The sequence below is a fragment of the Nycticebus coucang genome, chromosome 2 (assembly GCF_027406575.1).
Source record: "Nycticebus coucang isolate mNycCou1 chromosome 2, mNycCou1.pri, whole genome shotgun sequence".
NCBI lineage: Eukaryota > Metazoa > Chordata > Mammalia > Primates > Lorisidae > Nycticebus > Nycticebus coucang.
Genome location: NC_069781.1, coordinates 91,363,648 through 91,380,265, shown reverse-complemented (window position 1 = coordinate 91,380,265; position 16,618 = coordinate 91,363,648). Strand labels below are relative to the sequence as shown.

General features: G+C 37.8%; 1 protein-coding gene across 17 annotated transcripts in view; it reads right to left on the bottom strand.

Moving 5' to 3' along the window:
* The window catches only part of TLE4 (TLE family member 4, transcriptional corepressor), a 150,476-nt gene that overhangs the window by 80,104 nt on the left and 53,754 nt on the right, over positions 1-16,618 (bottom strand). For 5 of the 17 annotated variants that reach the window (XM_053575846.1, XM_053575853.1, XM_053575912.1 and 2 more), the window contains one exon: positions 625-675. The exons of the other annotated variants lie outside the window; for them this stretch is intronic. In XM_053575846.1, the coding sequence (XP_053431821.1) occupies positions 625-675 (51 nt within the window). The remainder of the gene's footprint in view (positions 1-624; positions 676-16,618) is intronic. 17 annotated transcript variants of the gene reach the window in all.

Genomic DNA, 16,618 nt, shown 5'->3' with positions numbered 1-16,618 from the left:
CTCATTCCCCATGACAACAACATGAGATTTACTGCAAGGGAAAGACATGCATTTATAGCAACCAAAGAAAGGTTATCACTGAAAGTATAAGTTTCTCGAGCTAAACAAACTACAGATCTTGGACTGATCTTCGGACTGATCTCAAGGGAAGGCAAATAACAAGCATAGCAAGTAAATCTCATGAGACCTGTGCCAAGGGTTCCATTGTCTTAATTTGAAGTTTAACACATAAACATAAAAGAAAAGGTGGCATGAAAAAGACCAAAAAAAAATTACAAAAACCCGAATTTATTAACTTTTCCTTTAATGATCCTGTTAGCATTTTATGTGATCTGAAGTTTACTAATATAATTTCCCAAAGGCTTAAGATATTTAAGGAAATTTTTTAGAGACTTTAACATCTTATACCACTACTTCTTTTTTTACATAGAGTTTTAGTCATTAAAGTCATAAAGCTAAGGGACTATGATCAGGAAAGCTTTCTTTAGTTATTCAGAGTACTTTAAAAAGTAAAGGTGAACTGGGCTGGTTGGAACATGCCTGTACTCCCAAATTCTTGGGAGGCTGAGGCAAGAGGATTGCTTGAGCCCAGGAGTTTGAGGCTGTAGCGCACTATGATCATACCTGTAAATAGCCATTGTACTCCAACCTGGGCAACAGAGCAGGACCCAGCCTCTAAAAAAACAAACAACAATAAAAAAAGTAAAGCGGCCATTTAAAAAGCCTATCTACTTTAGGTTCTTTAGTAACCCTGCATTTGATCTTAGAACTTTACACATGTAGAATGAACCTCAGAAGTAATGTGGATGAGTTGCGTTCCAACACTTTGACCACAACTTACGTATGTGCTGTTGTGTGTGCCTGTGAGTATATGCATGAAATATACATGTACATGAAAAAGTTTCATAAACAATACCAAATACTACTGTATGCAAAACACTAATTTTTATTCTCTTCCACATCTTGTTTTTCATTTTATTTTATTTTTTTGAGACAGAGTCTTACTATGTCATCCTCGGTAGAGTGCGGTTGTGTCACAGCTCACAGCAACCTCAAACTCGTGGGCTTAAGTGGTTCTCTTGCCTCAGCCTCCCAAGTAGCTGAGACTACAGGCACCGGCCACAACACCCGGCCAATTTTTTGTTGCAGTTGTGATTTTTGTTCAGCTGGCCTGGGCTAGGCAGTTTGAACCCACCACCCTCGGTGTATGTGGCTGGCGCTGTAACCACTGTGCTACTTGGTGCTGAGCCCCATATCTTGTTCTTTAATAAAATACAGAGTATGACCCACTGAACTTATTTCACTGTACATTCCTGAGTCTCATAGGCTGCAATGTGAAGTACACTAATCCAGGTCAAACCCTCATGTGTGAGATCCAAGGTGAGAGTCAGTGGAAACAGCATTAAGCACCAAGAAATGGAGCACAAGCCCCCCCACTCACCCATCCAGAGGGGGCTGTACCATACCTCCTGACCCATCAATGATCTCCCTTTCTCAACAGGATGATCTAGGGAGATCATCCTGTAACAGGTGATCATTCATTCATATGAATAAATGGAGGCAGCTCCTCTGGGGATGTGATCTTTGAATGGAGACCCAAGGATGCCACCTTGCAGAGAGCTGCAAGAAAAGGATCAGAAGCAAAAGAAAGCAGTTGCAAAGACCCAGAGCAAAACAGGCACCTGCTGTGACCAGTGAAGAAAGAGGAAGCCTGGTGGGAACCCAGGGAGCAAGGGGGAAGCCTGGTAGAATATGAGTAGTCTGGGAATCAAATCATGCACACTAAGGGTTTTTGACTTTTAAGAATAATAAAGAGCTCTAGACTGTTGGTGTCAGGTTTCTTGGTTTTGTTTTCTGAGCTGATCTTTTCATTGCTCTTTAACTGGTATATGTTCTGGATCATAATCATTCGTTGGAGGTTTGTGTTGCAAATATCTCCTCCCAGTTTCTAGTTTGTCTTCTAGTTTTAAGATGTCTTTTGATGAACAAATGCTTTTCATTTCAACTGAGTAATAAATACTATCAATCTTTTCATTGATAAAATAAAGCTTGAGCTTTCTGTGATCCTTTTAAGAAACCCTACTTTACCAAGATAAAAGTTTTATTTGAAAGCTTTAAATTTCTGTCTTTTTAGGCTCCTAGGATTGACTTTTGTATGAGATGAGATGTATTAATTTTTTCCATAAGAATAACCAGCTATCTCCCCAATACTATTTCCTGGTGTCTGTCTTCTTCCTCACTGATCTGTTTACCCAGCCTGTTATGAGTGAATCTATTTCTGAATTCTGTATTTTATTTCACTGGCCTATACAAAAACTAGTAAGCATTTTAGCTAGAATATGTAAGTACTTTTCAAGTTCAAAATGCTATGTGGAGATTGGATCTGAGACCTGCACGAAGAAAGGCGGGAGACAAGCTGAGAGGTAATGCAAGGGGTCAAACCAAAAAATAACGAATGATAACATAGGTTAGGTTGTGGCAGAATAGGCTGCAAACAGCAAGAAGTGAGTGGTATTCTGAAGACTAAATTGTAAAGACTTGGTTATGGAAAAAAAAGGAGGAGTGAGCACACTGAAGAAATTCAGGGTACCTCGTAGAATTCAGCCTCAGATACTAGGTAGATGGCTGTACCATTTGCTTAGACCGGGCAGAAGAGAGGAGGAATGGCCATTATAATTTCTTAAACTTGTTTTTCTTTTGTAGAGACAGAGTCTCACTTTATGGCCCTTGGTAGAGTGCCGTGGCCTCACACAGCTCACAGCAACCTCCAACTCCTGGGCTTAAGCGATTCTCTTGCCTCAGCCTCCCGAGTAGCTGGGACTACAGGCGCCCACCACAGCGCCCGGCTATTTTTTGGTTGCAGTTTGGCCGGGGCTGGGTTTGAACCCGCCACCCTCGGTATATGGGGCCGGCGCCTTACCGACTGAGCCACAGGGGCCACCCTGAACTTGTTTTTCAGACTAAGAAAGCTGTATGTTCAATGAAGACAAGCAGACTGGAAATAAATCAAAAGTCAAACATAATCTTACCAGCCAAAAAAATTACTAATACAATGTTGGTGGGTCTATCCAGTACTTTTTCAATGCAGATGTAAGCATTTTTTCACAAAAATAACATCAAGCTATCTTGTCATTAACCTGTCACTTACTCATTACGTATCAAGAATATTTTCCCATATCCCTAAGTAATTCCTTGACTATATCATTTGTAATGGCTACATAGTATGTCACTCTATGGATATGAGAGTTCATTTAAGTGGTACCCTAATTACTGGTGTTCAGATTGTTTCTAATATTTTAATATCAATAAAGTCATCATGATATTAACATATAAGCAATTATATACATAGTCAAGCACCATTTTACAATGGGGATTTGTTTTGAGAAATGCATCATTAGGCAATTTCCTCACTGTTCAAACATTGTAGAGTGTACTTACACAAACCTAGATGGTACAAGCATATTACATACCTAAGCTATAAAGTATATAGCCTACTGCTCCTAGGCTACAAACCTGTTCAGCAAGTTACTGTACTAAATACTACAAGCAACTGTGACACAATGGTAAGTATTTGTATATCTAAATATATTTAAACATAGAAAGGGAGAGTAAAAATACAGCATAAAAGATAAAATGATACACCTATATTTAGCACTTAACTATGAATGAGGCTTGCAGGACTGAAGCTGTCATGAGTGAATGTAGAAGGCCTAGATAGTGGTTCTCAACCTTTCTAATGCCATGACCCTTTAATACAGTTCCTCATGTTGTAGTGACCCCCAACCATGAAAGTATTTTCGTTGCTACTTCATAACTGTAATAACTGTTATGGTAACTTCATAACTGTAATTTTGCTAGTGTTATGAATCCTCATGTAAATTTCTGAGATGAAGGATATATTTTCATTGTTACAAAGGGGTCATGACCTACAGGTTGAGAACCGCTGTCCTACATTATGGAACACTACCACTACAGATATAAAGACTACAATTAGGCTATACTACATTTATAAAGTTATATGAAGGCTAAAGTGTCACTACGCAATAAATGTTTTTCAGTTCCATTAAAAAAATCATCAGAAAATCATCCTTTGGCACATGACTGTATCTCAGTTAAATATAACTTTTGCAGGGTCTATAATACCTAAACAAAAAGTGGACTGAATAATATTTTTGTTTCTCACTAAAGTTCAAGGTTGGGTAAATTGGCCTTATCAAGACTCTGGGTCAATTTCTGATTCTTGTGGCCTCCTTCAAATCCCATTCCCTTACCTCAAGACAGCTGCCACAGCTCCACACGTTACCTCATATCCTCACACAATCTTATTAAAATGCACAAAAGAGGACAACTTGTCTCTATGGTCTTTCTGTTAAGAGAAAAACACTTCTTGTATCTTACTGAACTGGATAGAGTCATGTGCCCATGGCTCATGGAACACTGGAAAGAGCATCTGGAATGTTCTAGCCTTCACAGAAGGCAGGCACTGCCTACAGAAGAGAACCAACAAACAAAGCTCCTGCCTCGCCATCAATCTCTGCTCATAGACCGATCTGAAGCTATTAGCCAAAAGAAACCCACAAACAACTTCTGAGCTTTCAATCCAAGTAGATAGCTACTTAGACCATCTCATTCCCATCAACGGTTTCTTCTCCCAGATATTAATTTGTGCAGAGCTGTGTCTACAAATTGCTTTGAGTCAAGCCAGAAACACCCTGGGGAAATAAAAATACACATTACTGCCACTCTGCTCTGAGACCACAGAGGCACTGTCCTGGCTGGTCATAGAAGACAACCTGGGCTAAGATAAATTCTCCTCTTTTTAATGAATCTACTAAGAAAAACAAAAAAAGCACGAGAATTACAAGGGACTAACCATAAAAGGATTTAAAAACGTACCATTTTTTAGTTTTTCTTATGAGGTTTATGTGTGGTGCTTCAGCTCTAATTCTTACTCATTAGGTTAACATCTCTTTTTAAGTTTGCAATATCCCGTGAAATATAATAGTTGTGATTCACAAGTAGGATAGACAATTTTTCTCAAAATGGAGAAATGATAGCAGAGAAAAAATACACTGTTCATCAAACAGCAATGGAATAATTTCAAAGATAAGACTTCCCACAAAATAACGGCAATTCCCTTGAATTTTAACTTATTATGTCCCCTCTGATTGGCTAGTAGTGGCCTGGCAGGGGTCCTTTGTTGTCTTCTTCTCCCAGTGATTCTCCTGCAATTAGATGACCACCAACAATACTTAATCAAGAAACCCTCTCACCGATGACCCCTGGGCAATAATTATTAATAAAAACAGGCATATTAAACTCCTGATTTCCAGGTTTCAGAACCACCATTCAGCAATGTGTCTTTACACTACTACAGACAAATGCTGTCTACAAGCCTCCTACAAAATATTTTAGTACTTTAAATAAGAGACAGATTTAAACTTGTTTGTGTCACAGGACACTTTGTGAATCTGAAAGATAACTTTCTTCTCCAAAATCTGTGATATTCCATTGCTACTCCCACTTCACAACACACACACACACACACACACACACACACACACACACACACAATTCTGCAAATACTTCAGGGAGCTAATGGACTGCCCACTGCCCAATCGTGAAACCCTAGAAGATCCAAGAATCTAGGGCTAAAACACCTGCCTCTTATTAGTGGTGTTTATGACAACTTTCGGTTCCTAAACATAAGAATAAGATACTATAGGTGGGAAAAAACATAGTATGAGTCAGGAGTATCTAACCAATATATGGAACTAATATAATTCAGACAATTTAGGCTACCTCATTAGTACTGTCACATTAGCATGTGCATCAGACACGATTTCCATTTTTCTCCCAACACTGAGCTCTGAACACTAACCCTTGGGCAATCCTACCAGCTGATCTCAGGATAAAGACAATATTGTTCCCAGTGGTAAAGAAAAAAGAACCTGGAGTCAGGAGAACAAATAAGAGACAAGGGTAGCATAGTGGTTAAATGTGTGAGCTCTGAAGTCGGTACAAGTCTGGATCCCAGTTCTGCCACTTCCTCCTGTGTGGCCTTCAGAAAACTACTTATTTCTTTCTGGGCCTTGGTTTCATTTATTGTTAAGGTGGGACAATATTTCATTCTACAGGGGGTTGATGTAAGAGTAAACAAAATAATGTATGTAAATGCTCAGTATAGTACTTGACAGAGCATATATACTCAATAAGCCTTGTTATTTTTAGTTACCCTTTTATAGAAAAGAATATAAGCCTAAAAATGTGATAAATCTAGAAAAATAACTGTGACAAAAAAGGATCCCAAGTTGTAAAATAAAAATTCTGCAATCATCAAAACAAACAGGCTTACAAAAATCATACAGTGTTAGACTAGATATACGTATATGTAGCACAGCTACCAGTTCCAGCCTTGCATTTTACAAATGAGGAAACAAAGGAAATTCCTAATATCATACTACAAGTGACACCCAGTGACACACACAAGTGACTGTGTGTTCTCTACCAGTCCATGCTTCCTTCTCTAATCTTGGCTCAAAAATGTAGGGGAAAATCCAAATAAGAAAATTACCCAGAGTACAGAATTATTAATTTAAAAAGCATTTACTGAACAATATTATAAACAAATTACTGCAGGTTTATTATTGAACAGTTACTGAATATTTATTGTACAAATTATCTATTAAAAATGATGAGCCACCTTCTAGGCACCGAGCTATCCAAGTGGACCCAGGTCTCACTGGCCGGGGAAGGGAAAGTGACATACAAATCAATGGTAAGTGCTATGAGGAAAATAAAGCAGACTAATGGGACAGAGAATGAACTGGGTGAAGCCCTACATAAAGAGGGAGTAATAGTCAAGGGAAGTCTTTCTTCAGGAGATAACATCTGAGCTAAGACTTTGAAGTATAAAGAAGACGGTGTCAGAACATGAAAAAGGGCACTTCAGAGCACAGAATTAGTATACAAACCCTCGGCTGAGAACATGTTTGAGGTGACCCAAGGACAGAAGAAAGAGATCAATGTGGTTTAAGGACAGTTGAATGAAAAGTGTGAGCGCTACATGAAGTCAGTAAGGAAGGGAAAGGGTCAGCTCAGGAAGAATCTTGTAAGCCACTGCTAGAAATTCAAGATGTTTTTCTAAGCAAATGGGGCAGTCATCAGGTTTTGTTTTAAGAGATGAGGTCTTCCCTTGTTGCCCAAGCTGGCCTTGAGCTTCTGGGCTCAAACAAGCCTCCTACCTCAAACTCCCAACCAGATGGGATTACAGGTGCCTGATACCATGCTTGGGCCTGGTTTTAAGCAGAGGAGCAACAGAATCTAATTTATATTTTAGAAAAAGATCACTCTAGCTGCTGTGTACAGAATGAAGTAGAGAAAGATAATTCGAAGATAATACAGAAAGAAGCTGCCCTACTGGGAAGAGGCTGCAGGAAAAATGGTGCTTTGGCCAATGGGAGATGGAAGATGCACTCAATCTTGAGAGAATGGTCTGGTGCAGAACAGACACCTTTTCTGATGAGAGAAAGTTTTTAGATCTAGCTTAGATTCTTTCTCCTTATTCATCAGCCAGTCTTTAGGATATTGACAATAAAAGCCCAAAGTTCTGAAGAGCACTGGAAAGGCAAGCAAGGACAAGAAAGAATAAGTGTGAAATGGACTGAAGAATATTGATAACAAAAGCTATAGTAATTCAACACAGTGGGGCACTGGTGAAAGAAGAGACAAACAGTTTAGAAGAACAGAACAGAGTCTAGAAATAGACCCTTCATGTATGGTTAATTGATTTTCCAACAGTAGTGCAGTCCAATTTGTCTTTGCAACAATTAAGTTCTATAACAACTGAAATGTCCATCTGGGAAAAAAAAAGCAACTCAACCCACATCTCACAATATAAACAAAAATTAAATTTGATCATAGGCCTAAATGTAAAACTTCTATCAAAAAAAAAAAAAAGGAAAAAATCTTTCACTAGGCAAAGATTTCTTAGAAAAAAACATCAAACCTAAAACCTATAAAGAAAAAAAAAGTTCATAAATTGGACTTCATCAATGTTAAACTACATGCTGGAAAAATATATTTGCAAAATACATGAAGGATTTATATCCAGAACATTAAACATTCTCAAAACTCAAAAAAAAAAAGGGGGCAAAGATTTGATTTGAACACTTTATCAAAGAATATGGAGACACGGCAAATAAGCACATTCAACATCCTTAGTTGTTATGGAAATGCACAAAAACACAATGAGCAAGCTCCCCTGGCTCAGGCCTATAATCTCAGCACTCTGGGAGGCTAGGATACTGACAGGCAGGTGGATGGATCCCTTGAGCTCCAGAGTGCAAAACAGCATGAACAAGAGCAAGACCCCATCTCTACCAATGACAGAAAAATTAGCCAGGTTTCTTGGCCCACCCCTGTAGTCCCAGCTACTTGGAAGACTGAGGTAGGAGGATTGCTTGAGCCTAGGAATTTGAGACTGCTGTGAGCTAGGCTGAGGCTATTGCACTCTAGCTGGGGCAACAGAGCAAGACTCTGTTTCTAAAAAAAAAAAAAAACCACCAAAACAAAACAAAAAACCCATAATGAGCACCACTATGTAGCCATCAGAATGGCTAAAAGAATTCCTCAAGTGCTGGCAAAGGATATTCTCTCATACATGTACTAAGACTGCAAAATAGTATGGTCACTTTGAAAAACATTAGGTTGGTTACTCAGAAAGTTAAAAATACATTTACCATAACTCAGAAGTCTCATGTCTAGTTAACCACCCCAAAGAATTAGAATTAACATATATAGAACTTATAGTCACTTATAAAAAAAGCCTATAGATGAATATTTCTTGTGGCTTTACCTACATTCTCCCCAACTGGAGATAACTCAACAGTCCTTCAATGAGTTAGTCCAAACAATAAAGTACCATTTAGCAATACAAAGAATCTAACTACTGATAGAAGAAAAGGGCAAATTTCAAATGCCTTATGCTAAATTTATAGAAAAGCCAAAAGACTACACAATGTATAATTCTATTTATATGACATTCTCAAAAAAGTTTACTTTGGGAGAAAAAACATTTTCAGTGGTTGCCAGAGGCTGGGATAGAAAAAATAATTGACTACAAAGAAGAACAAGGAAATTGAGGCTGGGGGAGAGAAGTATTCTGCTTTTTAATTGTGATGGCAGTTACACAATAACTCTTGTCAAAACTCAAAGAACTATACACTAGAAAGCGTAAATTTTACTTTCTGTAAATAATGTCTCAATAAATCTAACTTAAAAAGAATATAAATAATGAATGTGTTGGCTCAGTGCCTGTAGCGCAGTGGTTTCAGCACCAGCCACATACACTGGGGTTGGCAGGTTCAAACCCAGCCTGCGCCTGCTAAACAACAATGACAACTGTAACAACAAATAGCCGGGCATTGTAGTGGGTGCCTATAGTCCTAACTACTTGGGAGGCTTAAACCCAAGAGTTTGAGGTTGCTGTGAGCTGTGATGCAATGGCACTCTCCTGAGGGCGACAGCTTGAGACTCTGTCTCAAAAAAAAAAAAAATAGTAATAATAATAATAATAATAATAATGACTATGTATTTCCTGATTCCTATTTCCAAATATCTGAAAGAACATCTGCAAATATAAAACACACAAATTTGTAAATGTATGCAGCTTTATTTTTATCATGTCTTCTATGAACTGTTTCTTTTTACCCTGTCTTCCTTGGAAAGTAAAGTTTTACTGAAATTAAAATGTGCTGATTAAAAGTTGATTATGTGTAGTAAAATGTAAAACTAGAAAGCTTATGACTACCCAAACCTTAATGAGATGATTTAAATGTACCTTGAGAATCAAATCTCAGAATACATTTCAAAACATCATTCAATATAAAAATAAAATGTTCCCCTTTAATAGGATTTGGTGAAAGTACTCAAATTAACTCCTAAATGAATGAATGAATGAGTAAATATAATCAATAAAGCATTCTTCCTATGCAATAAAGGATTCTTCTAACCTTTCCACAAAGGTCCTTAGAAGAACACTTAAGACCACAAATGTATTTCTGGTGGAAGTATTCCCAATCTGATTTTCTAGGGAACTTTGAGAACACACAAAAATTCTTAAAACTTCACCCAAGTATTAGCTGCCTGTTTGGAGTGAGGCCTGTCTCTCACAGCCATGCTTCCTCCTCCCCTTCCTTTTTCCATAAAGAAGCACCTGTGGCTCAGTCAGTAAGGCGCCAGCCCCATACACCGAGGGTGGCGGGTTCAAACTCAGCCCCGGCTGAACTGCAACCAAAAAATAGCTGGGCATTGTGGCGGGCGCCTGTAGTCCCAGCTACTCGGGAGGCTGAGGCAAGAGAATCGCTTAAGCCCAGGAGTTGGGAGGTTGCTGTGAGCTGTGTGATGCCATGGCACTCTACCAAAGACCATAAAGTGAGACTCTGTCTCTACAAAAAAAAAAAGAAAAGAAAAAGGTCTCTGACTAAACACAAATTGGTATTGCCGTATGTAGAAACACTACTAGGAGGAAGTCATCAGAGAGAAAGTAGAAGCAAAAAACAGACAAACAAGGAAACTTATAAAAGGATATTAGCAATCTGGATCTGCAAGCATGCAAGCTACTTTGACTGGAACCTGGTTCTCTGAGTTAATAGTTCCCCACCCCTCAGCACAGACTCAGCCTGCTGAGCAAAACACATAGATCTGGGAAACTACTTTCTTCTCGGTGGAAACCAATGCCCACATGCCTTAAGTTATGCCAGATACATTCACCAGGACACATGCAATTCTTTTGACACTACATACTAAACTCTATGGCTACTATGGAAGTACATTCATGGTAGGAAGGACAGCGCCTCTCCATACAGAGAAACAGTGTTACTTCAGGTTAGCACCAGTTCTACAGAGAGGTGGACTGACTGGCTTCTGAAATTTCTTCCTGAGAAGCTTTGTAATAGAAATTAAATGAGTACACACCACTAATACAAACAAGAAATCCTGTTCCTTATTTAGTGTTTTTTGGGGAGCTTTAAAGTAGAGGCAGAGCTGAAAAATGACTTAAATATATTAGTCTTGTTATGAGAATGGAAATTACTCTTAGTGCCTCATCAAACTGTAGCAGAAAGATTAGATTATGACTATATCACTCAATAACGGAGTCCCCTGCTTTACAATAAATGAACCATTTTTTTTAAAGGGTGAAGGGATGGGCATACCAACAGAAGATGAGACAAATGTGATGCAAAACTGCTTTGCAGGTGAGCAAAGCCCTACATGCAAAACCCAGAGTACACCTTCAAGCCAGTCTCCTTCCCCAACCCCCACCACATAAGCTGTGATGCAGCCGGAGGCTGGTGTATTTCATAAAGCCTTCAAACTCCACACACACTGTTCAGTTAAGACAATAACAATGCTGAAATAACAATCTAATAAAGTACAAATCTATTTCATAACTCTTTTTTATTTTATTCTGTATTACATATGTTTAAAAAATAACAATAGTAATCAGTTGGGAGAAATAGAAAAAGGGAAGCTCAACTGTGGGTTTACTGAAAAGTGTTTATATTAAAAATAACATGAAAACTGAGTTGTAAAGCTGAGCTGTTAAAGAATGTGTTTTACACAGAGAACTTACATCAGAAAACAAGCCATGATTCTAGCTATCATGCAACCACAACTACCTACCTACACCCATGAAGCCTCCATAAAAGAGCCTAAGGCCTATGTAATCAAAGCCTGGCTGTCTTAGCTCCCCATCCTCTCACAGCCAAGAAAGAGAAGAGACGGGGCTTGGCTGCAAGTAATCTTGAAATGATCCTAGAATAGGAGTATGGGCCTAGGGAAAGTGAACGAGTTGAAGAGGGAAACTAAACTCAGATGTGTTCTCCAGTCTATCAGTACTGTGGGAAGCTGAGCTCACTCTACTGAGACTCTCCGTGGGCTAGTGTAAAAAGCACCTGAAGACTCTCTAACCATGAGACAGGCAGGGAACATTCCACTGATTCTGCTTCTCTGTGGAAACAGTTACCCAGTGGGGCTGTAATTCCCTCATCCTTTTGGGCTGGGCATAACTAAGTGAAAGGTGGGCTCCCACAAAGGCCTTCCAACAAAGTACTAGGGGAAAGCAAGCATTTAGCAAGGAAAGGTGCTGTCAAGCCACGGGACACATGGTGTAGTACATGGTGTAGTGGCAAGGACTAGAGAGAAAGGAACTGGGGCGTGTACAACACTGCTTCATTACTATGGGGACAGCTATACCCAAAAAGGATAATAGCAGAACTCCCACAAAACATACCATTTGGGGGGGCGGTAGTCCTTTGTTAGAGATAAAAACATGGCTCTAGGATATTTATTGAATTTTTGCTTTTGCTAAAAAATTGAAGTTTTATTTATTTCCAGTTTTGTGTTTCTTGTAAATCGTATCCCTGCACATATCTGTTTTGTTTTTATATATCCCAACATAAATTTATACCTTTCAGTTTTTGCCTAATGGCTAATAATGAAGATGAGGAATTAACTAAAATGGCTTATCCAAATGCCTTTGAAACTTAAAATTGCAATTTAAAAATCTATAATGGAAAAAAAAGTACATACATTTTTAAAACAGTCACACTGTAAGACCTTGATTTTTAAAACAGTCACACTGTAAGACCTTCTGTCAGAATGTCAATCTGGAAAATATATAATTTAAGGTTCAATCATATGACAAGGACAATAAACAAAATGTTAAGAGAGGGAGACAAACCCTGAAGGTACTGTCTTTAAAAAAGTAAAAAAAAACTAACTCAAACACAAAGAATGGTAAAGGAAAAGCCATTTAAATCATTTCCTTAGTAATACAAGTAATATTTAAATAGATTTAATAGTACTGCTCCAAACCAATGAATTATGGGTTTAAAACCTATTAAAATGTAATGTTTTTTTCCTGAGCTGAGAGGAAAGAGATTTAAATCCACTGAATTTTAATATTTCAGCTTGAGCTGCAGGAGGTAGAGAAAGTCCAAATGAACTATTCCATCAGCACCATTCAAGCATGAACATTTTAATCAGTTTTACTTCCTTGGAGTTCTCTAACACAGTTTACGCTGTCATTCTGAAAGCACTTAACACAGAGAGTGTGAAAAACCACCAAGGCTTGTTATTGCCTTCACAATTGATGGCAAATAATTTTGCAGACTTCCTATCATTAAAATGTCACTGCTAAAAATTGAGGTTCAGCATTTCTTGTGCTATACTGCATTTTCCTGGAACACCATGGCATACCTTTTTCTTAAGGTGTTTTTTTTTTTGGGGGGGAGGGGTTTACTTTTTTAAATGCATACATTTCTATCATTTTTCCTTCTCAAACAGTTAGCTTTAAAAAGTGAGTTAGAGGGTTTCCAAAGGAACAATATTTTCTATTTTCAGAAGCCAAACATTTTCTTTTCCAATATTCCCAATACCAAAACTTTTTTTCTTAATGGTAGTTTCTTTGGTGAAATTCTTAGGAGGTTCCAAGTTTGCCTCCTTTATTAAGCATAACCACATTCACACAGCATGCACTGATTATATAGTGTAATGGATTTAAAAAGCATTTTAAGATAGTCAGATGACTCAATTTAATAATACAGGAAATGAAAACATCATTTCTAATTAGATCATATTACTGATTTAAAACTACAATTTGTGTGCTGTTCCAACAGTGTGATCTTGCAGAGACTCTAATTTAAAAACACAGTGGCTAGTAGAACACATGACAAAATCAAACTAGATACACAACATTCCCCTCAAAAAACATCAAGGAAATATGAAATACCACCATTTCAATACAACACACAAAATATCAACTATAAAAAACAACATAGGAATTTTCCTGGTTTTCTTCCTTATAAATAAAAGATAAATGGTATTTAACTTATTTCAATCTATCAACAGTTTTAAACTGAACATGACCTGTGAAAGAAATCATTATAACTGTGTTTCATTCCATTAAACACAACTAGCTTATTGTCAGGAGAACAGCCGCCTCTCCAGGTTTCGGGCTCACTTCAGCATTTTGCATTTAAACTGCATGGATCACTGCTTTGGCTCATTTACCAATGAAGGTAGAATAATATTGCAGAGTTAAAAAGGTGCTTCATCAGATTTCATTAAATCTGGGCACATTTGCTCTTGTCTGGATGGTGTGCATACATATAAAACAGATACATTATGTAGTGATAAATAAATGAAGGTCTGCAGGGGCTTAGATGGGTTTTTGCCTCTCAGAGGGAAACTATCATTCCATCAGTGCAGCAAATCATTGCCACCTATACTCTAAAAATCAAGTAACAAAAATCTAAAACTAAGCTCTCATCATTTTTGGTAGCAGGTCAAAATACCACCACCTCGCAATGCAGCCATGCCCAGGTGACACAGAACAACACACGGTACATCTAAAATACCACAACATTGCCACTCTGAAAACTAGACACAGGCACCAGGGTAGAAAAAGACAAAGAGAAGCTCAACAGCAAAAACTCAATTGAGTTGCAAATTGTGTCCCTTTCTTCTCACCTGGCTCATGGTTCCCTTTAAGTTTGGGTTGGTTTTCCTATTTCTGCAATCTATTTTTCATCAAAGTCAGATTATGTGCTTTTGGCTCCATTTTCTGTTCAGGCACAAATAGGTAGGAACTCCTACCAGACCCACCAACTACAGTACATGCTGCTATGATAGCAGCAGCTCTATTAAGTTAGTTCTTCAAGTAAGATTTTAGGTCACAAAATTAAATAAGCTTTATTTTAATAATAAATCCATATATACATAATATGTCTCTGGGTATCTTGGCTACAGTCTAATAAATTACCGTTTCCCTGAGAAAAAAGCAATCTGCCCTCCCATTCAAAAAAAGCATATAGAATGAAATAGATATAAAACAGTATACAAATTATTTGATGTGATGAAGGGAACTTGCTCTGATTTCAGATCTTCCCTCATACATTTTTAAGCAACATGCAAAACAAAACAATCTTTTTTATTTAGCTTAATCACTCCAATGTATAGTCACTAAAAAACTCAAAAAAGAAACAAAAAACCCATGGTTTTCCTAAAAAGGCTGCCAATCAGACATAAGGTAGGAAGGCTATCTGTATTTTAGCTGTTCCTACAAATGATAAACACTAAGCTAGAAGTAACTGAGCAAGCACTCCTATCAGATGTCACTGTGCACATTCTCTCCAACAGCAGACAGTATAGTGAGAAAGGTACTACAGGAGATTTGGTAACAAAAAATATATCTACAGTCCCAATGTGAATACGACACATGCACAGGCTGCACATGTGCACACACTTCAAGCAAACACAGCTGGGTGCATGCATAGATATGGCTTTGTCAACTAAATGCATCCCTCTCTAACATCACTCCTACCTCCACTCAGAACAAAAAATGTACAACAAATGTTATGCCTGATTCTGCATTGCTTGTTCTGATTCAGCCTCTTCTTTCCAAGGGGCATTTTGCATGAAATAAAGATTATTCTTTTCCATTTATTACATCTGCTAATTTGCTACCAGTTCTTTTCTGGTGGTCAGAGGGACAAAAATAGAACTCTAAATAGCCTATTAAAAAACAAGCTACAATCAGACTATAGCGCTCTCACTCTCAGTAGTGATCCTAGAGTTCTGATTTCCTTGTTCAAAGATAGAGGCATAATTGAACCAATATCTTCACTTCAGATTGATTATCAGGCGACCCTTACATGCATCTTCACACCGCAATCTGAATTTTAATGAAAGTAAATGAAATAATTAGCATTTGAAAGTGTGTATGATACATTGAGAGAAAAAAAGAGAAAAGACTTTTGTGTATAACCTAAACACAAAAGTATTTGGGAGATGGCAGACAGAGGAATGTACAGTTGTAGTGTCTTCATTAGAATAACCTAAGAAACTGCTTAAACTATCTGCACGATAGAAAGGGGAGCATTGTGCTCATCACAGCTAAGATTTCTCATCTTTAGTATTTGTTTTACCATATTATTTGATTACACGTTATTTTTAACTGAGAGAACAAATATATACATGGATTTGGACTGATTGTCCAAATCCAGGAATTCCAGCAATATTTCTATGCAACATCAATGCTACTATTGCCAGGAAAGGTTTTCTAACTGGGCACTGGTTTTGCAAGACAGTATAGTTCATCTATTATTTCTACTTCAAATGGACACTAAGCCATAAGAACCATTCATCACAAGGGAGGAAGAGTCAGTAGCAGGGGAGATGTGAAAATACACATTTCACTAAAAATGACAGATTCTCTATATAATCTTTTGGGGAAAGGAAAGAAAACAGGTCTTTTTAATATCAGGGCAATCTGTATCCTTTTTTCTGGGCTAGGTTAGCAACAGAAGCTGATGGCCAAGGAAAGAAATATTATGAAAAAGAGCTATCTTGCCTCCTTAGGGGAGATTTTTCAGCAACACATCAACTTAAATTGGTGAGAACGTGATCCAAGGTGTCTGAGGCAGCCATTAAATTTCACATGAGATTGAAAGCAAAGTGTTTAATTTCACTTTGTGGGTATCTATTGCTTTTTGCCTCTTCGGTAGAACAAAATTTAAAAAGAGAGAGCGAGAGAGCTGATGACAAACACTAA